Source organism: Paracoccidioides brasiliensis (genome assembly GCF_000150735.1).
Source record: "Paracoccidioides brasiliensis Pb18 unplaced genomic scaffold supercont2.2, whole genome shotgun sequence".
NCBI lineage: Eukaryota > Fungi > Ascomycota > Eurotiomycetes > Onygenales > Ajellomycetaceae > Paracoccidioides > Paracoccidioides brasiliensis.
This window is the reverse complement of record NW_011371359.1, coordinates 2,257,652-2,273,146: the sequence shown is the minus strand read 5'-3', so window position 1 is coordinate 2,273,146 and position 15,495 is coordinate 2,257,652. Positions and strand designations below refer to the sequence as shown.

Here is a 15,495-nt window from a genome sequence, read left to right as displayed (position 1 = left end):
GAAAGCATATTAATATTTCCACCTAAACGTCCAGCTGCCCTTCCAACACCCGTCTAGCTGCATCCAACCTCCTCCGAAAGAGAATGGATGACCTCTCATCAGTGGTGGATCGCCTATCGACATTGGACGACAACTGCAACTGCAATGCCACTTTGCCCAGGCTCTGAAAAAGTGTCTCCATCAGTTTCGTGTCATCCGGTCCGAGCTGCGAGTCGAATACTATGGATTCCTTTTCAGACCCTGGAGTATAATATCGGGCCACGGCCGAAGATATTAGTGAGGAGATCATAGCAGTTGGTGAACGGAGTTGGGCTGCTGCATCGCGTGTTGAGGCTTCCTGGGACTGTTGGCGGTTGTGGCTTTTGTAGCTGAATCTTTTGTTGGGGTCGCGAGGGGTGGAGGCCGCTGAGAGAGGCGGGGATGAGGAGGAGCCATTGCTGACCATGGTGTTCCAGGCGCTTGCACGGGAGCTTTGGAATTGCTGGCGGTACCGGTTGTCTTTTGTTACATAGGTTGTTCGTTAGTAATGATTATCAGGTCCATTTGGGGAAATCGAATAAGGGACATACCGGTATTAAAATACTTCATCGCACTGCCATTGCCATTCCCGTACAAAACATCGTTAATTTCATCGCCGCTATAGCCCTCATCGGGAGAGTCGGCACCCTCCGCTGCCGTAGCAAACGTGGCTGTCGTGGATATAGTATCGGTGCTGTTATTTCGTACGTGGCCTTGTCTTCTTTGTGGAGATGAATCCACGTAAACGGTGGTCTCGCTTGCCGGCCTTGTAGTTTCCACGGATCCAGTAGAGTCAACACTTCGATTACGCAGGCGGGCTTTATCTCTTGAATAGTTACCCAGCGCACTATGTAGAAAGAAATGCTCGTAGTCAAAGGCATCCTCGCGATCCTCATGCCTCGTAGTTTCGGACACAGTAGGCATCGTGGGAAAATCTTGATACATCCCGCCATCCGAAGATATTGGGCTGTCAAGGGGTTCATTTAGAATCTCAGCGAGAGCAACTCGGTCAATATCCTCATCATAAGCGAATTCCTCACCAGCATCCTCGTAAAGACTGTCTATTGTGGATTGCTGGTCATCTTGCAGATCCCTATCCGAGGTACTCTGCGTAGCTGATTCTGCCACTGCGGCAGGACCAGGAAATGAATCGGCGTTGACAGGAGCCCCATGCTGCTGACCAGCAACTTCAATATGACTCTCGGTATTTTGTCCCGTCCGGGCACCCTCAGTACCCTTACCATGTATATCGACGTACTCGCCGGCCGTGGTGTACCACTGCTCTGCCGCTGTAAAAGGGCTAGGAGTGCGAAGACTTTGAAGGCTCCGTCGGCGAAGGGTATCTTCTTGTGCCTGCACTTTCAGAGTCGATACCTTGCTTTTGAGGTCTTGCATCTGGTCCTGAAGGCCACGAACTTGGAGCTGTGACTGGGAACGAGGCGGAACAATAGCTGGATACGTAGCATTGAATTCCTCCACTGAAGAAATTTTCGGAATGCAGTTCTCACTGTCAGGAGGTGCATCTTCAAGATTACTATTGTTGACGTTGGTGGGGAGTAAGTCTGGTTTTAAAGATGAATAACTGGCTTGTGAGACGTCGTTGCCAACGGGTTCAGATGAAATTTCAGAAACAGAGTTGACCGTAGACACGGGGAATTTGAAAGTGGCTTTTGGTTCGTATCGATCTAGTTTGAAGCGATCACTCTTGGGAGATATGTCATTTGCACCAAAACCTGATGCATTGGTTGACCCAAGTGCGCTGAAAGATCGAATTGGAGGTTGCATATTATCTCTATTACCCCCATTACTTTGCGAGGATCGGATCGACACATCGCTCAGCCCTCTGGAATGTAAGCCATTGGTACTCGTGTCCTGGGAGACTCTCTGACGCATCAGAGCTCCAGCAAGGCTAGTTTGAGCCCGTCTCTCAGTTATAGAATATGATCTGCCCATGTTACCAGTGGATTGGCGCGTTCTCAGGGGAAATGCACCCAGTAGGGGAGATGGCGACGGAGTCATGCGCAATGAAGAACGCGCTCGATTGAGATTACCCTCCATATGCTGAATGAAAAATTATGAAAAATCAGTTTCCTCAGCTCTTAAGAAAAAACCAATACGAAATGAAGCATTTTAGGGATCAAGGAAAGACAAACCGTTAATTTCTTCTTCGCATTCTCGAGAATTCTCTCCGCTTCCTTGCTCAATATCGTAGAGGATATTTCATCATCAGCTACCCCGTCGTCCTCATTTATAGCCCCTATATCATCTGTGTTCTTCCCGGACTCCATTCCAGCAAAATCCCGAGAGGCCCGGCCACTTTCATGACTGTGAATCTTGTTCCACATCTCAGTCGCATCCTTCGAATGTGTAACACTGGCACGACTACCCCCAGCCGTCCGAAACTCTTCCCATTTGTCCAGAATCTCACTTGGCGCACTGATTGTCGAGCTGGACGCACTACAACTCGCTCCATCATCATCATCATCATCATCATCATCCTCAGCGCTGCAATCTTCAGGATCACAATTGCCATCACGTTTCCTGTCGTTACCTAGCTCGCCATTGCTACTACCCCATTGAGATTTTAGAACCGGTGAGCCGCCCAATACCATATCGCTTACCTCCGTATCTGCATCATCATCTCCTCCCCATCTCGACCGTGTGGGAGATTCCTCTCCAATATCTGACAACGGTGGACGAACTCGATGCCCCGCAAACACCCAATTATTTCGTGGGGGAGGGTTTCTCTGGGGACAGTTATGGGGCGCATTGGCCATAGCGGAGACAGCTACGCCAATTCCCGAAGAGGCGTGCATTCCATTATCGGCCTGGATAGAATTGCAACGGTAGCCGGAGTGCTCCGGAGATGGAAGCTTGAGGGGACGGAATGGAGGAGAAGGGGTGGAGCATTCACGTTCCCCATCGTAGGGGAGGATCATGTCAGGGTTTGTCAATGTGGGAGATGGGAACGAAGCCGGGATATTAGTATTACCATTAGCGGTAGGAGAAGAAGGGTCTTCGCGGCAGTTGTGGTGCTTGTTGTAATTGCTGTTGTCTGGAGCTGCGATGCTTGGTGGGGAACTCCGTCGGCTGTCAAAAGGGGTGATTGCAGCAAAGGGAGGACGAGATGTTGTTGACATTGACATGGTTGTTAATTAATTATGATGCGGCAAGGGGGTGCAAGGGTTGGTGAGCCTGCAGCAACCCGGTCGAGTTGATATATCCCTTTGCCTGATCGTGCAGAAGTGAAAACTCCGTTTAGTCCGGGCTGCAGGCCCAGCACTTAATTCTCCTGTCCCAATTGATGCCACAGTGGGCGTCAGCGTGGGAATGTCTGGCTACACTGATTCGTCCGGACGTTCATTGGATGTAGAGGAAGCGAAGCGAAAGTTCGCGCCCAAAATTAATTGACTAGTAATAGCTAGATTTAAGATGTAAGATGTAACTATCTGGGAGAATGCAGGATAGTCAATCGGTGTCAAAGAACGCAGATGATGGCATTGGAACCTTAGCGGAGCAGGTAGTCTCCGGGACTGACTTAAAACTCGGAATTGGGGATATTGAAGGCTGAAGTTGGAGTCGGATGTTGAAGTTCAGTCGAATGTGCAAAAAAAAAAAAAAAGAAAAAAAAAGAAAAGAAAAGAAAAGAAAATGGAAGCAGTTAAAGTGGCCCAAACGGATTGGGCTAGAGTTGAGCCTCGGGGAGAAAAGGATCAACAGGTTGAAACATTTTTGCACTCACAAATGCGGAGTATATACTTATGTTTATGTTTATATAGATCTACAAAGGGTGAAGATATGGAATATGGTGTATATTCCGCAGTGAACTTCATCGACAATGCTGACAGGTTGCTCCGTGTCCTTGTATAACTAAATGTTTAATCGTCCCTGAAACCGGTCTATCCCATCCAAACCACTGTGCAATGCAATAACTATGTCAAAGACTCAGCCCTGAATACCATACACCTAAACGAAACAGTACAGACAATAAGATTGCCTTTCTATCCGTTCAACACGGGCCTTCTTATGGCTCGAGATGAGCAACCTGAAACTTTACCTCGGACCATTTAAATTCTACATCTTTTTGTCGTCAGGGCGGAGAAAGAGAGAATACTTAACAGGTATGACAAGGGGTAAGTAACACTGTCAGTCAGACTGAAACTGGGTAAGATAAGTGTGACACAAGAACCACGCGGGAAAAATAATTGACGCAGAGTAATGCCTCAACAATGAAGAAAAAGTTCCACGATTTGGGTTGAGGCTGGGACATTTGCTGGGTGCCTACGAACCGGCCAGAATAGAAACAAGTGTGGAACGAACTTAGCAACCTGCCAGTAGATTTGAGGAAAATAAGAGCTTATAAGCTTGGTGGGGAAAAAAAAATTAAATAAATTAAAAAGGTCAAATGCGCCTGGTATATAAAAAAAATATATTCCCACCTAATTGCATTACATAAAAACCAACCTCTTTAACTACCCAACTTTCTCCAACAACAATTTCGCCGCACTGCTAACAGGTCCCTTCTTCTCACCCTTCTTCGCCGGCTCTTTGTTTGCAAGCTCAGTTAGCACCTTCTTCTGTTTCTTAAGCGTTTTCACCAACTCATCCGTCTTCTCAAAATCCTCCGCCTCGACAAGAGCGAGAATCACAAACGGATTTGCCCCGTTAACCCATGCCATCACATCGCTAGCAATATGCTCATAGAGTAGACCGTGAAAGTTGAGGGGTGGCTGCACTTTCACAACACATTTGGTCTTGTTGTTGAATCTGCCGCCCTGGACGAGTGCTTTGAGCATCCGCCCCGCAGCTGGCGTCTCCAGGGCCTTAGGTTTAGATGTGGGGATGGATGCGACGGCAGCGAGTGCGGCTGATTTGTCACCGTCGGCGCTGAAGAGGATTTCGGTGATGAATTGACAGCCAAAGCTGGATTCGACCAGAGAGTCTGCGCTGGCTTTAATGAATCCGAGCAGGGTGGGTGAGGTGGCTTTGATTAGTTCCTCGCGACGGGTGTTTGGATCTTTTTTGGAGGTCCCGGATCGAACTGTTAAAACCTCATCGAGGATCTGCTTGTGGTCTGGGTCTGTGACGAGCCAGCGTGTTTTGTCCTCTGCGAATAGATAGAGGATGGGGATGCGGGCGGTTAGGTCTGTGACTTGGTGTAGAAGTTCTTCGTGCCTGGCTTCTTCGCTGGATCCTTGATTTAGGAGCTCCGGGAATATTGATTTTGATAAGAGTTTTGTGTCATCGATAACCTCGTAAGCTGTTAGGAGGACTATTTGTCCGTGCATGTCGCCGGCGAGCATCTTGATCGTGTCTCTGTACATTCTCAACAAAAGTTTCCTGTCCTTTGCGTTCGAATACGCAAAGCACAGGGCTACTAATCTGGAACCTGACTTTGTGAAAGCCAAATTCTTAACGAGATCCCCCTCTTCATCGCCCTTGATGAGCTCGATAAGCTCTGTCGCCTCCTCACTGCCAGGTTTTGCATTCAGGAAATACTGGAGCATGGCATCATGCAACATGGTAAACCCGGTAAACTTCTTCTGAATAAGGTGATTGATAAATTCATGAAGATATTTCATGATGGGTCCTCGCTTCTCCGGGTTCCTCGCAATAATCTCGGCCAGATCCGCTGTCTCCGCTGCACCATCCACGTTTCTGAATAGCACAAACTCAGCCCCATACCACTCACGGAGTAGCATAGCCCTCTGCGCGGTGCTTGCAACGGTTCTGTAGATATCATCGATAATCCACGACGCTTCAGGGTGCCGCATGAGCCGCTTAACGTGCCCATAAAACTCCGGAACAATCATATCCCTAATGTCCGAATCGCCATGCACCAGTAACTTGCCAATCAAGAATTTTGCATACTTGCTCTCCGCCAAACTGCGATAGTCCCCTTTCAATTCTGTAGCGATATCCTTGCGCTGCTGCGGGGTGGCATATTTGAGCGCTGTCTGAATGACGCGGACAGAATCATGTTTAAAGACGAAATCCTTCACCCGACCTGTGACGATGGAGTAGAGTTCTTCAACGAGTTTCTTTCTCTCTTCGAGGGGCACGTGTGATTTGCGACGCAGGCGCTCCCATAACTTTTTGGAGCGGGCGATGAGATCGGAATTTGGTTTTGCTGCTTTTCGTTCCTGCGCGAGTGCTTTTTGCTTTGCATGGGATTCTTTTGATGAGGTTCCGCCTACCAAGATTGATTATGTTAGATGTGCATATGCAACATAATATCTGAAGGGGGGAGCTTAATATATACATACTTTTCGCAGGGGCAGCACCATTCCCAGCTCCATTTACTTGTTTCGAATCATCCTTAATTTTCGATGGGATTGCTGATTTCTGATCTTCTTTATCTTCCGATGATGCGTTTGCCATACCTACGTCCTCTTCGCCGGAGGAGACAGACACTGAAAAACTTCCTTCATCATCATCATCATCATCATCATCATCGTCGTCGTCGTCGTCACTGGTCTCAACTATTGTTGGTTGTTTCTTGGGCTTCGGCTTGATCTCCGCGGGCTCCTTGCTCTTTTTCACTCTTCCTCCATCTTTGACCTTTGTCCTTTTGCCACCACGATCGTCCGCAGTATCAACTCTCCGCTTAATGCCCACCATGGTTTTCTTTTCTCTTTCCAGTTGGGGCGGGTAACGGGGAAAGCTGTTGTTGTTTGCTGAGTTAAGCTCTTCACAACGGGCTCAGAAATCTTTTTTTTTAACTTTTGCTGGGGTTTTCGCAAGGAGAGTGTTTGCTCTGTTTGCAGTTTGCAACCAGCCTTGGATAAATATTGATCTCAAAATCCTACAACTCTTAACAACTTGACAATAAACATCAGCTGCACCATTATGACATTGGAGCAAGTGAAGAAGCTGTAAATCGCACTTATCACTGTCTGGATTCCCCTGTATATCCTCAGCTGACAGCCTTTAAATAGGTGGTTTCTTTGGCGTGATCTTTTCTCTCTATCTGGAATGATCACTACCCATACGAAACACATCCTAACTATAATTACTTATTTCCATTCAAGAAATGGATGATTCACCAGCTCTTTCGCTATTTTTTCCCCTCTGGATCCAAGCACCCATCCTCTTAATAACCGGCAAGAGACTTTCTCTCCTCCTCCAATAAAAGCGAGAGAGACAGTGCATCCGCTAGCTTTCGACTGGGTATCAAATGTTCATGCAAAAATTTCCCTGTTAATTTGCTGACATATCTATCAGTATTGGCCTGGCTCTCGGTGCCGTATGCTTGTTTTCCAGTGAGGTTTTTCGGTAGCCATACTATCTTCGTCAAAAAAGGGACCCGCCGAATAATCACTCTCATAGGTTTTGCCATCCTCGACCTTTAAAGGCTCGGGCCATTTGAAACCCAGAACTGAATGCTATCCCGCGACGAGCTTTGGGTGGTGGGGGTAGGACCTAGCATTGCTATCATTTCTGCTAGGTGTGTTTTGGCATCATAGCGACATTGTGCATCTTGTACTTGGCGAAACAGCTCCTTTCCTTTAACCGGCTCTGAAAAAGCTACAGCTGTCTCCTCATAAGTTCATTTGCTAGGTATAGATGCTCCCCCCCCTTCGGGGCCAGTGATTTCAAATTATTATGCGAATGTCAGAAGTGAATTGCCGAAGTGGGACGTGTCCGTCTCCGCAATGAGCTGCTCAATTTCACTCTCATAAAGATCTATGGTAGGTGCAGGTGTATTGGCATTAGTTATTTTCATTGCCACCACCTTCATTGGGTTGCCAGTGATATTGTACTGAACATCAGTTATTTATGGTGGAGGATAGAAACAGGAGTTTCATCATCTGCATCTGGCAAACCCCCAACCAATGCAACCTGAACAAAATTGGAAAGGTGCATTTACATCCAAGGAGGGGGTAACTAACTAGGGATTCGGCGCTGAAATAATCTATTAACATTAGTAGATTCATATATCATGTTGCCAACAGGTTTGGGTATAACACCGCTATCTAAAGAAATATTCAAAAAAAAAAAAAGAAAAAAGAAAAAAAAACCTGTCGTTCGTCCAGGTGCAACATAAGATTAACAAAATATATATCTCAAGGAGAATTAAAATTATTCCTCATGAGCCCGTTCAAAAATCCCAACCCATTCACAGTGGGGCATTGATAAACCTACAAATATGTCCAAGGAACAAACCATCAAATCCCTTAAATAAAGAACAGAGGAAGCCATTAGTTATCAAAGGGTGATTGGTCAGAACGCAAATGAAACCCCAATGCCGATCCCTACCATGACCAAAAACGTTTCATTGTCATTCATTCCACATCAGCGGAAATAGGAACATTTATATTCCCCAGTTCCGCCGCCTGAATTCCACCAGCACTAGCGGCAGCACCGGCATTCTGCTCCCACTTCCTACCTGGAAAATGGAAGCCTAGTCCCAGATTTGACGAAGTTGGCCGGCTATTATGCGAAGGCGACGATGAAGTGTCTTCTCCCGCCGTATTGGTATGATTAGTAGTGGTTGTGTCCGTCAACCGAGCAAAAAAGCCCTTCTTTTTAGGTTTGATCTCTTCATTTAGACCGACATCGACAAATTGCTCTGGTTCCTCGTCTGCAGCCCTTGGGGGCGGGTCAAAAGTATTTCCGTTGATTGTTGAGCGGGGCGTGTTTAGGCGGGAGTAGCGGGAGTCGAGAGAGGTGCGGGAGGTGCTCGTGTTGGGTGGACTGATGGTGGAGTGGGCGGAGATGTCCTGGTGTGATAATGGCGGAATTAGATGTGAGTGAGTTTCGGAGAGAACGCCCGTTTGGTTGTTTATTTGTGCCAAGGGGGGTAAGCATACAAATGAGCGACGATAAGAGTCGAAGGACTCTCTAGATATTGAGAAGGGTTCGTTTTCATTCACGAGGTTTCTCATATTGTTTTGGGAAGGAGACCTTTGCCAGAAGCTCTTTTTCTCTGTTGGAGAAGGCTATTTTTTATGTAAAAAATATGTTGTCAACTGGAATGAACTTATTATAATGGCATGAACATATATATCATTGACTGGGAGGGAGTGAATATTTCGGTACGTACCGGAAGATAGACCCCGCTATCATTGACAACTGCAAAGAAAAGCGATAGTTATATAAGCATCAGTTGACGAACGGCTGGAATGATATATTGAATGCAATATAGCATATTTTCAATATCTTACCGCTCATTTTGTATTCATTGGGTTGTTCCTCTCTGCCGCGAATTAGACTCAATGAAGATTGTTGCGGTGTGGCTTGGGAATTGCCCGTTGCGGTCTGCAACGAGGGGTTTTCATCGCTGGTTGGCTCAATGGTCACCGCGGGGGGGCGCTTGGGAAAGAGGTTGCGGAACGGGGACATGATGATTAGAGCGAGTGGACCAGATGTGCAAAGCTATAATGGCAGAGTAAATTATTAAAAAGGAGAGGCTGCGAACATATATCTGGAATGAATGTATGGTAAATAACTATACCAAAGATAGAGTTGGCCTTGGGATTGGATTAATTAACTATTTAATCGATAACTATAGGGCTCACATGATCGAATTAAAGGGTCTCCGGGGGCTGACGGACGATTAAATATTAGCAGAGTTTAACTCAATGGTTTGGTTCAACTCAGGAGTAACTACTCCGATATGGTATCTCTGTATCGGTGGCATTTGGGGGGTTCGTCCCCTGGTTAAGATACAATTTCGCAAACCGGATTTTCAACTCTGGTTGAATCCACCAATGGAGCATAGAACCAGGGGCAAACCCGTATATTTTAACCCCGTTATCTCCATTTTCGTCTTCGCATTTCGCATTTCGCATTTCGCATTTCGCATTCGTTCCAATCCAATATAATTGTGTTATTAACTCCTGGCTCAAGTTGGCTGGACACGTTAGTTAATTTTAGTTAGCGGTGCCCCAGTGGATGTGTCGTGGAAGCCTTGGAACCTTGGAACCCCCCTTCGAAGCCTAGGTTGGAGCTGCGGGGTGGAATTGTCAGCTTTCCCCCTCAATTTAACGTTCGACCCAGCCGTTTCTGCAACGCAGCAATGCAGACAGACGGTGGTGAAGGTAAAACAAAATATACATGATATGTCCAAGGAATTTTATCTCTCCTATTTAATCCTGTGATTCTCTGGAGATAAAATCTGCACCTTCACAACCAGCCTTGGCTCTCAATTCGTGAAAAATGCTGTTGCTAGCTTAAGGATATTTCCTCTTGGCCAATTGCCATGCGCCCAGCTCTGCCTATCATGGCCTGCAGAGACAGGGTTTAACCCGGGGGACGCGTGCATGATTGACAGGATCACCGTGGCTCAGAACTTGTTCTGTCAACACCATCACTGATGGAAGGATGGGCCTGATTGCGGAATATACATAGTTAGATGCAGCTGTTCTAAAAAGCCGACCACAACCGTTTGTCAGCCGGCGTAAGTTCGTGACTCATGAGTGATATATGCAGCGGACTTTATGGGTATGTCGAGGGGGGCTAAGGAAGCTCCCTGGAGATCTGATTTCTGGCCTCGGGTTTCTCCTGAGAATAAGCTGCTGCATTAACTAGTTATGACTTGGTTATGCATGCATAGTGGGAGCTCATTATTCCTTGATCGCAAATGTCAGCCATCATCGACTCATCGTCGCTCTCTGGATTTTCATAACGAACACCGTGCAGCGACTGGAGAGAACAACAGCTTTATTTGATATTTGCGATAATAGCTTCGACCCAATTTGACTTCCCTCTGCGAGCAAAATAGCGTTCATTGTTTGTGGAAGCGCAGAGTCAATCTCATATATGCCGCAACCCGTTTTGACCCGCTTCAAGCAGCTGTCCATTATATTTATTTGGGACAGAGAGCAAGCGTTGCGACCTAGGTATACCCGTCTTATCCAGACATGCTAGATCCCATTGTTTACCCATTGGATGCGCCATGGCCAAGGGTGATTGATGGTCGTTTCTTTGCCACGTCCTGCACGATGTGGTTGGCAATGTTTCTTGGAAGACCCTTTGTCCCTGGCCATGATGGCCAGTTTAACCTGCATAGTTCTCCTCCAACAAACTAGCTTAAGATCTATTTCCGTACTTTTGATTTGATTGCTGCAGCATACCTTGCAATGAAATTTGCAAGATGTGTTGCAGTTATGAGATTTGATATGTTCTAAATATTGTATATGTTGTGTGTTTTCCCCCTTCTGAGGAAGGAATTTTTTTCCGTTGACATTGAGTGATAAATGATCTTATTGAGATTTGTAATTTCTTTCCATCTATGCTTTTTCTTTTTTCTTTTTTCTTTTTTATTTTTACTTTCCATATATATCCCTGAACTGAACCAATACAATATTCATTATTTGGCTTGCAAAGTTATATTTCAGTGAATATCAAAATGGCAGACCTCATCGCGAAACCATGAATATCAAAAAAAGGCCTCTATACCACATTCTCATTGTGCATGTCTGGATGTGCATGAATGCACTATACATTCTTCCTCAACATCCTCATCCTGATCCTCATCCTCATTTCAATGTTGGATGTTTATCTTCATCACCCTCGATATAGATCCGGGGAAGTAACGACTACGAGGAAAAGAGTAGTTGCACTTCGTCTTGGATAGAGACATCGACAGTCTCAAAATTCTCTGTCGACTTTTTAAGTCTCTTTCCATACATATAGATTCTTCTCTTTTTGTCCGTATAAAAAGGATTCCCTAGAGTGCCAATATCCATGGGCCTCCGCAGTATCACGTTAATTCTCTCTGTGGTTTCATTTATCGTCTTCATCAGGTCCTTCCCAGAGCAACCCCCCTTTTACCTAAGATCCTCCGATCAAATATATTCCGCCCTGACTAGACTTACCTCAAACTAAAACATTTTTTTTTATCAATACCAACGGCCTTGCGTATCGCAACTACATCTAAAGACGCGTCTTAACATGGTGTTTTTTGTGGAATGGGCGCTGTGGGCGAAAATGTGTTTTGTGAGTTGCCCCTAACCCGATGGTTTCATTCGCGCGTGCAGCGCAGCGGGTGTATTGCGCAACCATCCCGCATGTGAAGTACCGTTTCACTAACCGTCCTAACCACAAAAACTCATCCAGGTCCTTGGATGTCTTATAGTACTACTCCCACCTCCTGCAACTGAAATACCATTTCTGCACACACCGTTTTCTGACATATTCTTCCGGATAACAGGTTCTTGTGCTTATATATGGTAGCGGCGTGCACATCTACAACTCCGTAATGCTCAAAAAGTTCACTGCTGCCGCAGCCATAACTAGACCTAAACCCGAAATGATCGAGGCGGGTAGCGAAGAAATACCCTTCGGGTCCAGGGCGATAGAAAGCGGGATCGAGATAGAAGGAATTTGGATATCAAGCCATAATACCCCTGTTGGCACACCTAGACGGGTATCATATTCGGATGCCAGCAGAACTGCAAGTGCAGAGTCTAAATCGATCATCATCGTTCCTCCTCCTCCTCCTCTTTCAAACGGGCCCAATCTCCTATCGCCAAAAGCCGCTACACTTGCTCGTGCTAAGCCCGTTTCTGTCAGCTCTCCCTTTCCACATTTTGGTGGGCAAAATTCGAATGCTTCGAGTTCAGGGACGAAGGGGAGACGTGCGCAGAGTGAAATAAATCCTAAACATGACCAGCAGCGGGAGGGCCCGCAGAATTGTGACAATAATGGATGCTCTGAATATGATGAAGTGGGGACGGAGTCTGCTGGTCAGCACGAGAGCGGATACAGCAGTATGAATTCCCGCCACGCTGAAAACGGCAGTGTGTTTGGCACTGAGTCGGACTTTGCACCTATTGCTACAGGTATGTTGTGGGCGTCCAGTTGTTGAACCAGGTAATTTCAAAGTTGGAAAGGAAGAGGAAGAAGTAAAAACGCTGACGATTGATCACAGCATCGGAAAATAACCTCTATTTGCACACCCGGTCCATCGATTCCGAGGGAATTTTCGAAAACACATCAGGAAACGGGCAATTTCGATCAGCAAGCGGCCCACCTTACGAACAAACTCATTTGAACCCGACGGAGAACTGCCGCATCGTCGATGACAAACAACATCGCGATTTGTTGCCTCTTCACAGTCGTAGACAGCTTAGTATTGCAGAGACAGGGCAGTTGGGTAATGCTACGCGCAGTGGGTTTGTCGAGGTGCACAGGGATGACGGAAAGGACCGTACGGAAGCTATTGTCACCCAGATAAGCCAGGTTCCTCTCGCCCAAGCTGTTTGAATGCAGGATGGGACATATTCGAGTGACCTTGTTTTTGTTCCCCTTTACTTTTTTTCCAATCTGGACGTAGTCTGGGATGGAGTATAACTAGAGGAGAAAAGATCTATTTTTTTCTTTATTTTTCTTTTCTTTGGCAATTCCATAGAGTCTTTGTCTAAAAGTGGTATGTTCTAAGTGTTCCTTTGCGCAGCATTGTATATCAGGAAAAAGGGTCGTTAGTTATTATCTTTTTTTATTCTGTTTTTTCTTCCACATTTCTTTTCTTCCTTGTTTATTAGAAATAAAAATCATTCCGTTCACGAGTCACGGAGGCGGATTCATATTAGTATGAATGGATTTGTTTACTTGGAGGCGACGGTCAGTAGTTAGTGTTAAACTAAATAAGAGAAAAAAAAAAAAAAGCTGGGTTTTGATGACAAATTAAAGTCACATGAAGTCGCGACCCACCCCGTCGCGTCAAACCCTACGTCAACGACATATCATCAATTGATACCAAATTCCCCGCCCTCTACACCCACCAAAATCTAATCTCCGACCTGAATCCTTGCTGCCAAGAACCTCGCTGTGCATATTTAAACGATACCTGCGATATTTTGGTTTCCCTTGAAGTTGAAGTTGAAGTCCTGGTTGGATTGAAGCTAACGAGACGCGTCTTGAGTCCTCTCGACTCTTCCACCATAACCTGTCAACTCGCAACTATGGCTGTTGATGACGAAACCCAGAACGAGTACGAGGAAAATGGGCTGACGGGGCCGGGCGCACCAACACCACTGTCTGCGTTGGAAGTGGGTTTACTGACTCAGATTCCATGATGCCCTTGTCCTTTGCTGCTCTTCAATACTGACGTTGGGCTTGTTTTATAGGGAGTCAATGGCCTGACTGCGCGGGACATTAAGCTGGTGATTGAGGGCGGGTATCACACTATTGAGTCGGTTGCATACACGTAAGATTATCCCTGGCGTGCTTGGTATATGTGTTATATATTGGTTTTCCGTTTACTCATAGTCATGTGTGATACGTTTTGAACAGACCTAAACGGTTGCTAGAACAGATCAAGGGTATATCTGAACAGAAGGCAACAAAGATCCTTGCGGAGGGTATGTGATGCTGTATATCTTCGATTGTCTGTTTCATTTCTCTATCATTGACTGATTGTAATTAGCATCAAAAATCGTGCCTATGGGTTTCACAACTGCGACAGAGATGCATGCTCGACGAACCGACTTGATATGTATAACTACAGGATCTAAGCAGTTGGATACTCTCCTTGCTGGAGGCATTGAAACTGGCTCCATAACTGAGATTTTCGGAGAGTTCAGAACGGGAAAAAGTCAAATTTGTCATACTTTAGCTGTAACTTGTCAACTACCCTTTGACATGGGTGGCGGGGAAGGGAAATGTCTATACATTGATACTGAGGGTACATTCCGCCCAATCCGGTTACTATCCGTCGCTCAGCGCTATGGACTTGTCGGTGAAGAGGTGCTCGACAACATCGCCTATGCCAGGGCCTACAACTCCGACCACCAACTGCAGCTGCTTAACCAAGCGTCGCAGATGATGTGTGAAACTCGATTTTCTCTGCTTATTGTCGACTCCGCTACCGCACTGTACCGGACTGACTTCAGTGGGCGGGGCGAGCTGTCGAATCGACAGATCCACCTTGCGAAGTTCATGCGGGCACTGCGACGTCTGGCTGATGAGTTTGGCATTGCGGTTGTTATCACCAACCAAGTCGTTGCGCAGGTGGATGGTGGGCCAAGTGCTATGTTCAACCCGGACCCGAAGAAGCCGATTGGAGGCAATATCATTGCCCACGCTAGCACAACGAGGTTGAGTTTGAAGAAGGGTAGAGGTGAGACCAGGATCTGCAAGATTTATGACAGTCCCTGTCTTCCTGAGAGTGACTGTCTATTTGCAATTGGTGAGGATGGGATCGGAGATCCGAGTCCGAAGGATTTGGAGAAGGATTGATCAAGGTAACATTAATTGTCTCTCTCTCTCTCTCTCTCTTTATTTTTTTGTTTTTACATTTGAAAGATTTTCGCATGTTTTCTATAAACTTTTTGCTCTCACACTTTTTATCTGTCCATTGCATTGTTTACCAGAGCCCGGCGTTGTAGCGAGGGGGATGATGTTATTCTTATGTTAGAGGGTTTTGATGTTCATTTCATTATGGGTGTTTGTTGTTTAACTCAAACCGGGGCTATTGGTACCGGATAAATATCATCAAGAGAGCATTTTTTAACCATATCACGAACATTG

General features: G+C 46.1%; 5 protein-coding genes across 5 annotated transcripts; 2 read left to right on the top strand and 3 right to left on the bottom strand.

Annotated features, from left to right (window-relative positions):
• Positions 1-22: 22 nt before the first annotated feature.
• PADG_01909 (uncharacterized protein) lies at positions 23-3,164 on the bottom strand (the record flags this gene model as incomplete). The annotated part of the gene is made up of 3 exons (XM_010758817.1): positions 23-498; positions 570-2,079; positions 2,172-3,164. 3 exons carry the CDS (start codon positions 3,162-3,164, stop codon positions 23-25), a joined length of 2,979 nt encoding a protein of 992 aa, XP_010757119.1.
• Positions 3,165-4,490: 1,326 nt separating this feature from the next.
• PADG_01908 (uncharacterized protein) lies at positions 4,491-6,639 on the bottom strand (the record flags this gene model as incomplete). The annotated part of the gene is made up of 2 exons (XM_010759329.1): positions 4,491-6,211; positions 6,285-6,639. 2 exons carry the CDS (start codon positions 6,637-6,639, stop codon positions 4,491-4,493), a joined length of 2,076 nt encoding a protein of 691 aa, XP_010757631.1.
• A 1,664-nt stretch (positions 6,640-8,303) lies between these two features.
• Positions 8,304-9,363, bottom strand: PADG_01907 (uncharacterized protein; the record flags this gene model as incomplete). Its single annotated transcript, XM_010759328.1, has 4 exons — positions 8,304-8,741; positions 8,832-8,960; positions 9,065-9,093; positions 9,186-9,363. 4 exons carry the CDS (start codon positions 9,361-9,363, stop codon positions 8,304-8,306), a joined length of 774 nt encoding a protein of 257 aa, XP_010757630.1.
• Positions 9,364-11,916: 2,553 nt separating this feature from the next.
• On the top strand, positions 11,917-13,230 carry PADG_01905 (uncharacterized protein; the record flags this gene model as incomplete). The annotated part of the gene is made up of 3 exons (XM_010759327.1): positions 11,917-11,961; positions 12,176-12,806; positions 12,896-13,230. The coding sequence occupies 3 exons, from the start codon at positions 11,917-11,919 to the stop codon at positions 13,228-13,230; spliced, it is 1,011 nt and encodes a 336-aa protein (XP_010757629.1).
• Positions 13,231-13,928: 698 nt separating this feature from the next.
• Positions 13,929-15,204, top strand: PADG_01904 (DNA repair protein rhp51; the record flags this gene model as incomplete). Its single annotated transcript, XM_010759326.1, has 4 exons — positions 13,929-14,015; positions 14,094-14,173; positions 14,260-14,327; positions 14,393-15,204. The coding sequence occupies 4 exons, from the start codon at positions 13,929-13,931 to the stop codon at positions 15,202-15,204; spliced, it is 1,047 nt and encodes a 348-aa protein (XP_010757628.1).
• Between the last annotated feature and the right edge of the window lie 291 nt (positions 15,205-15,495).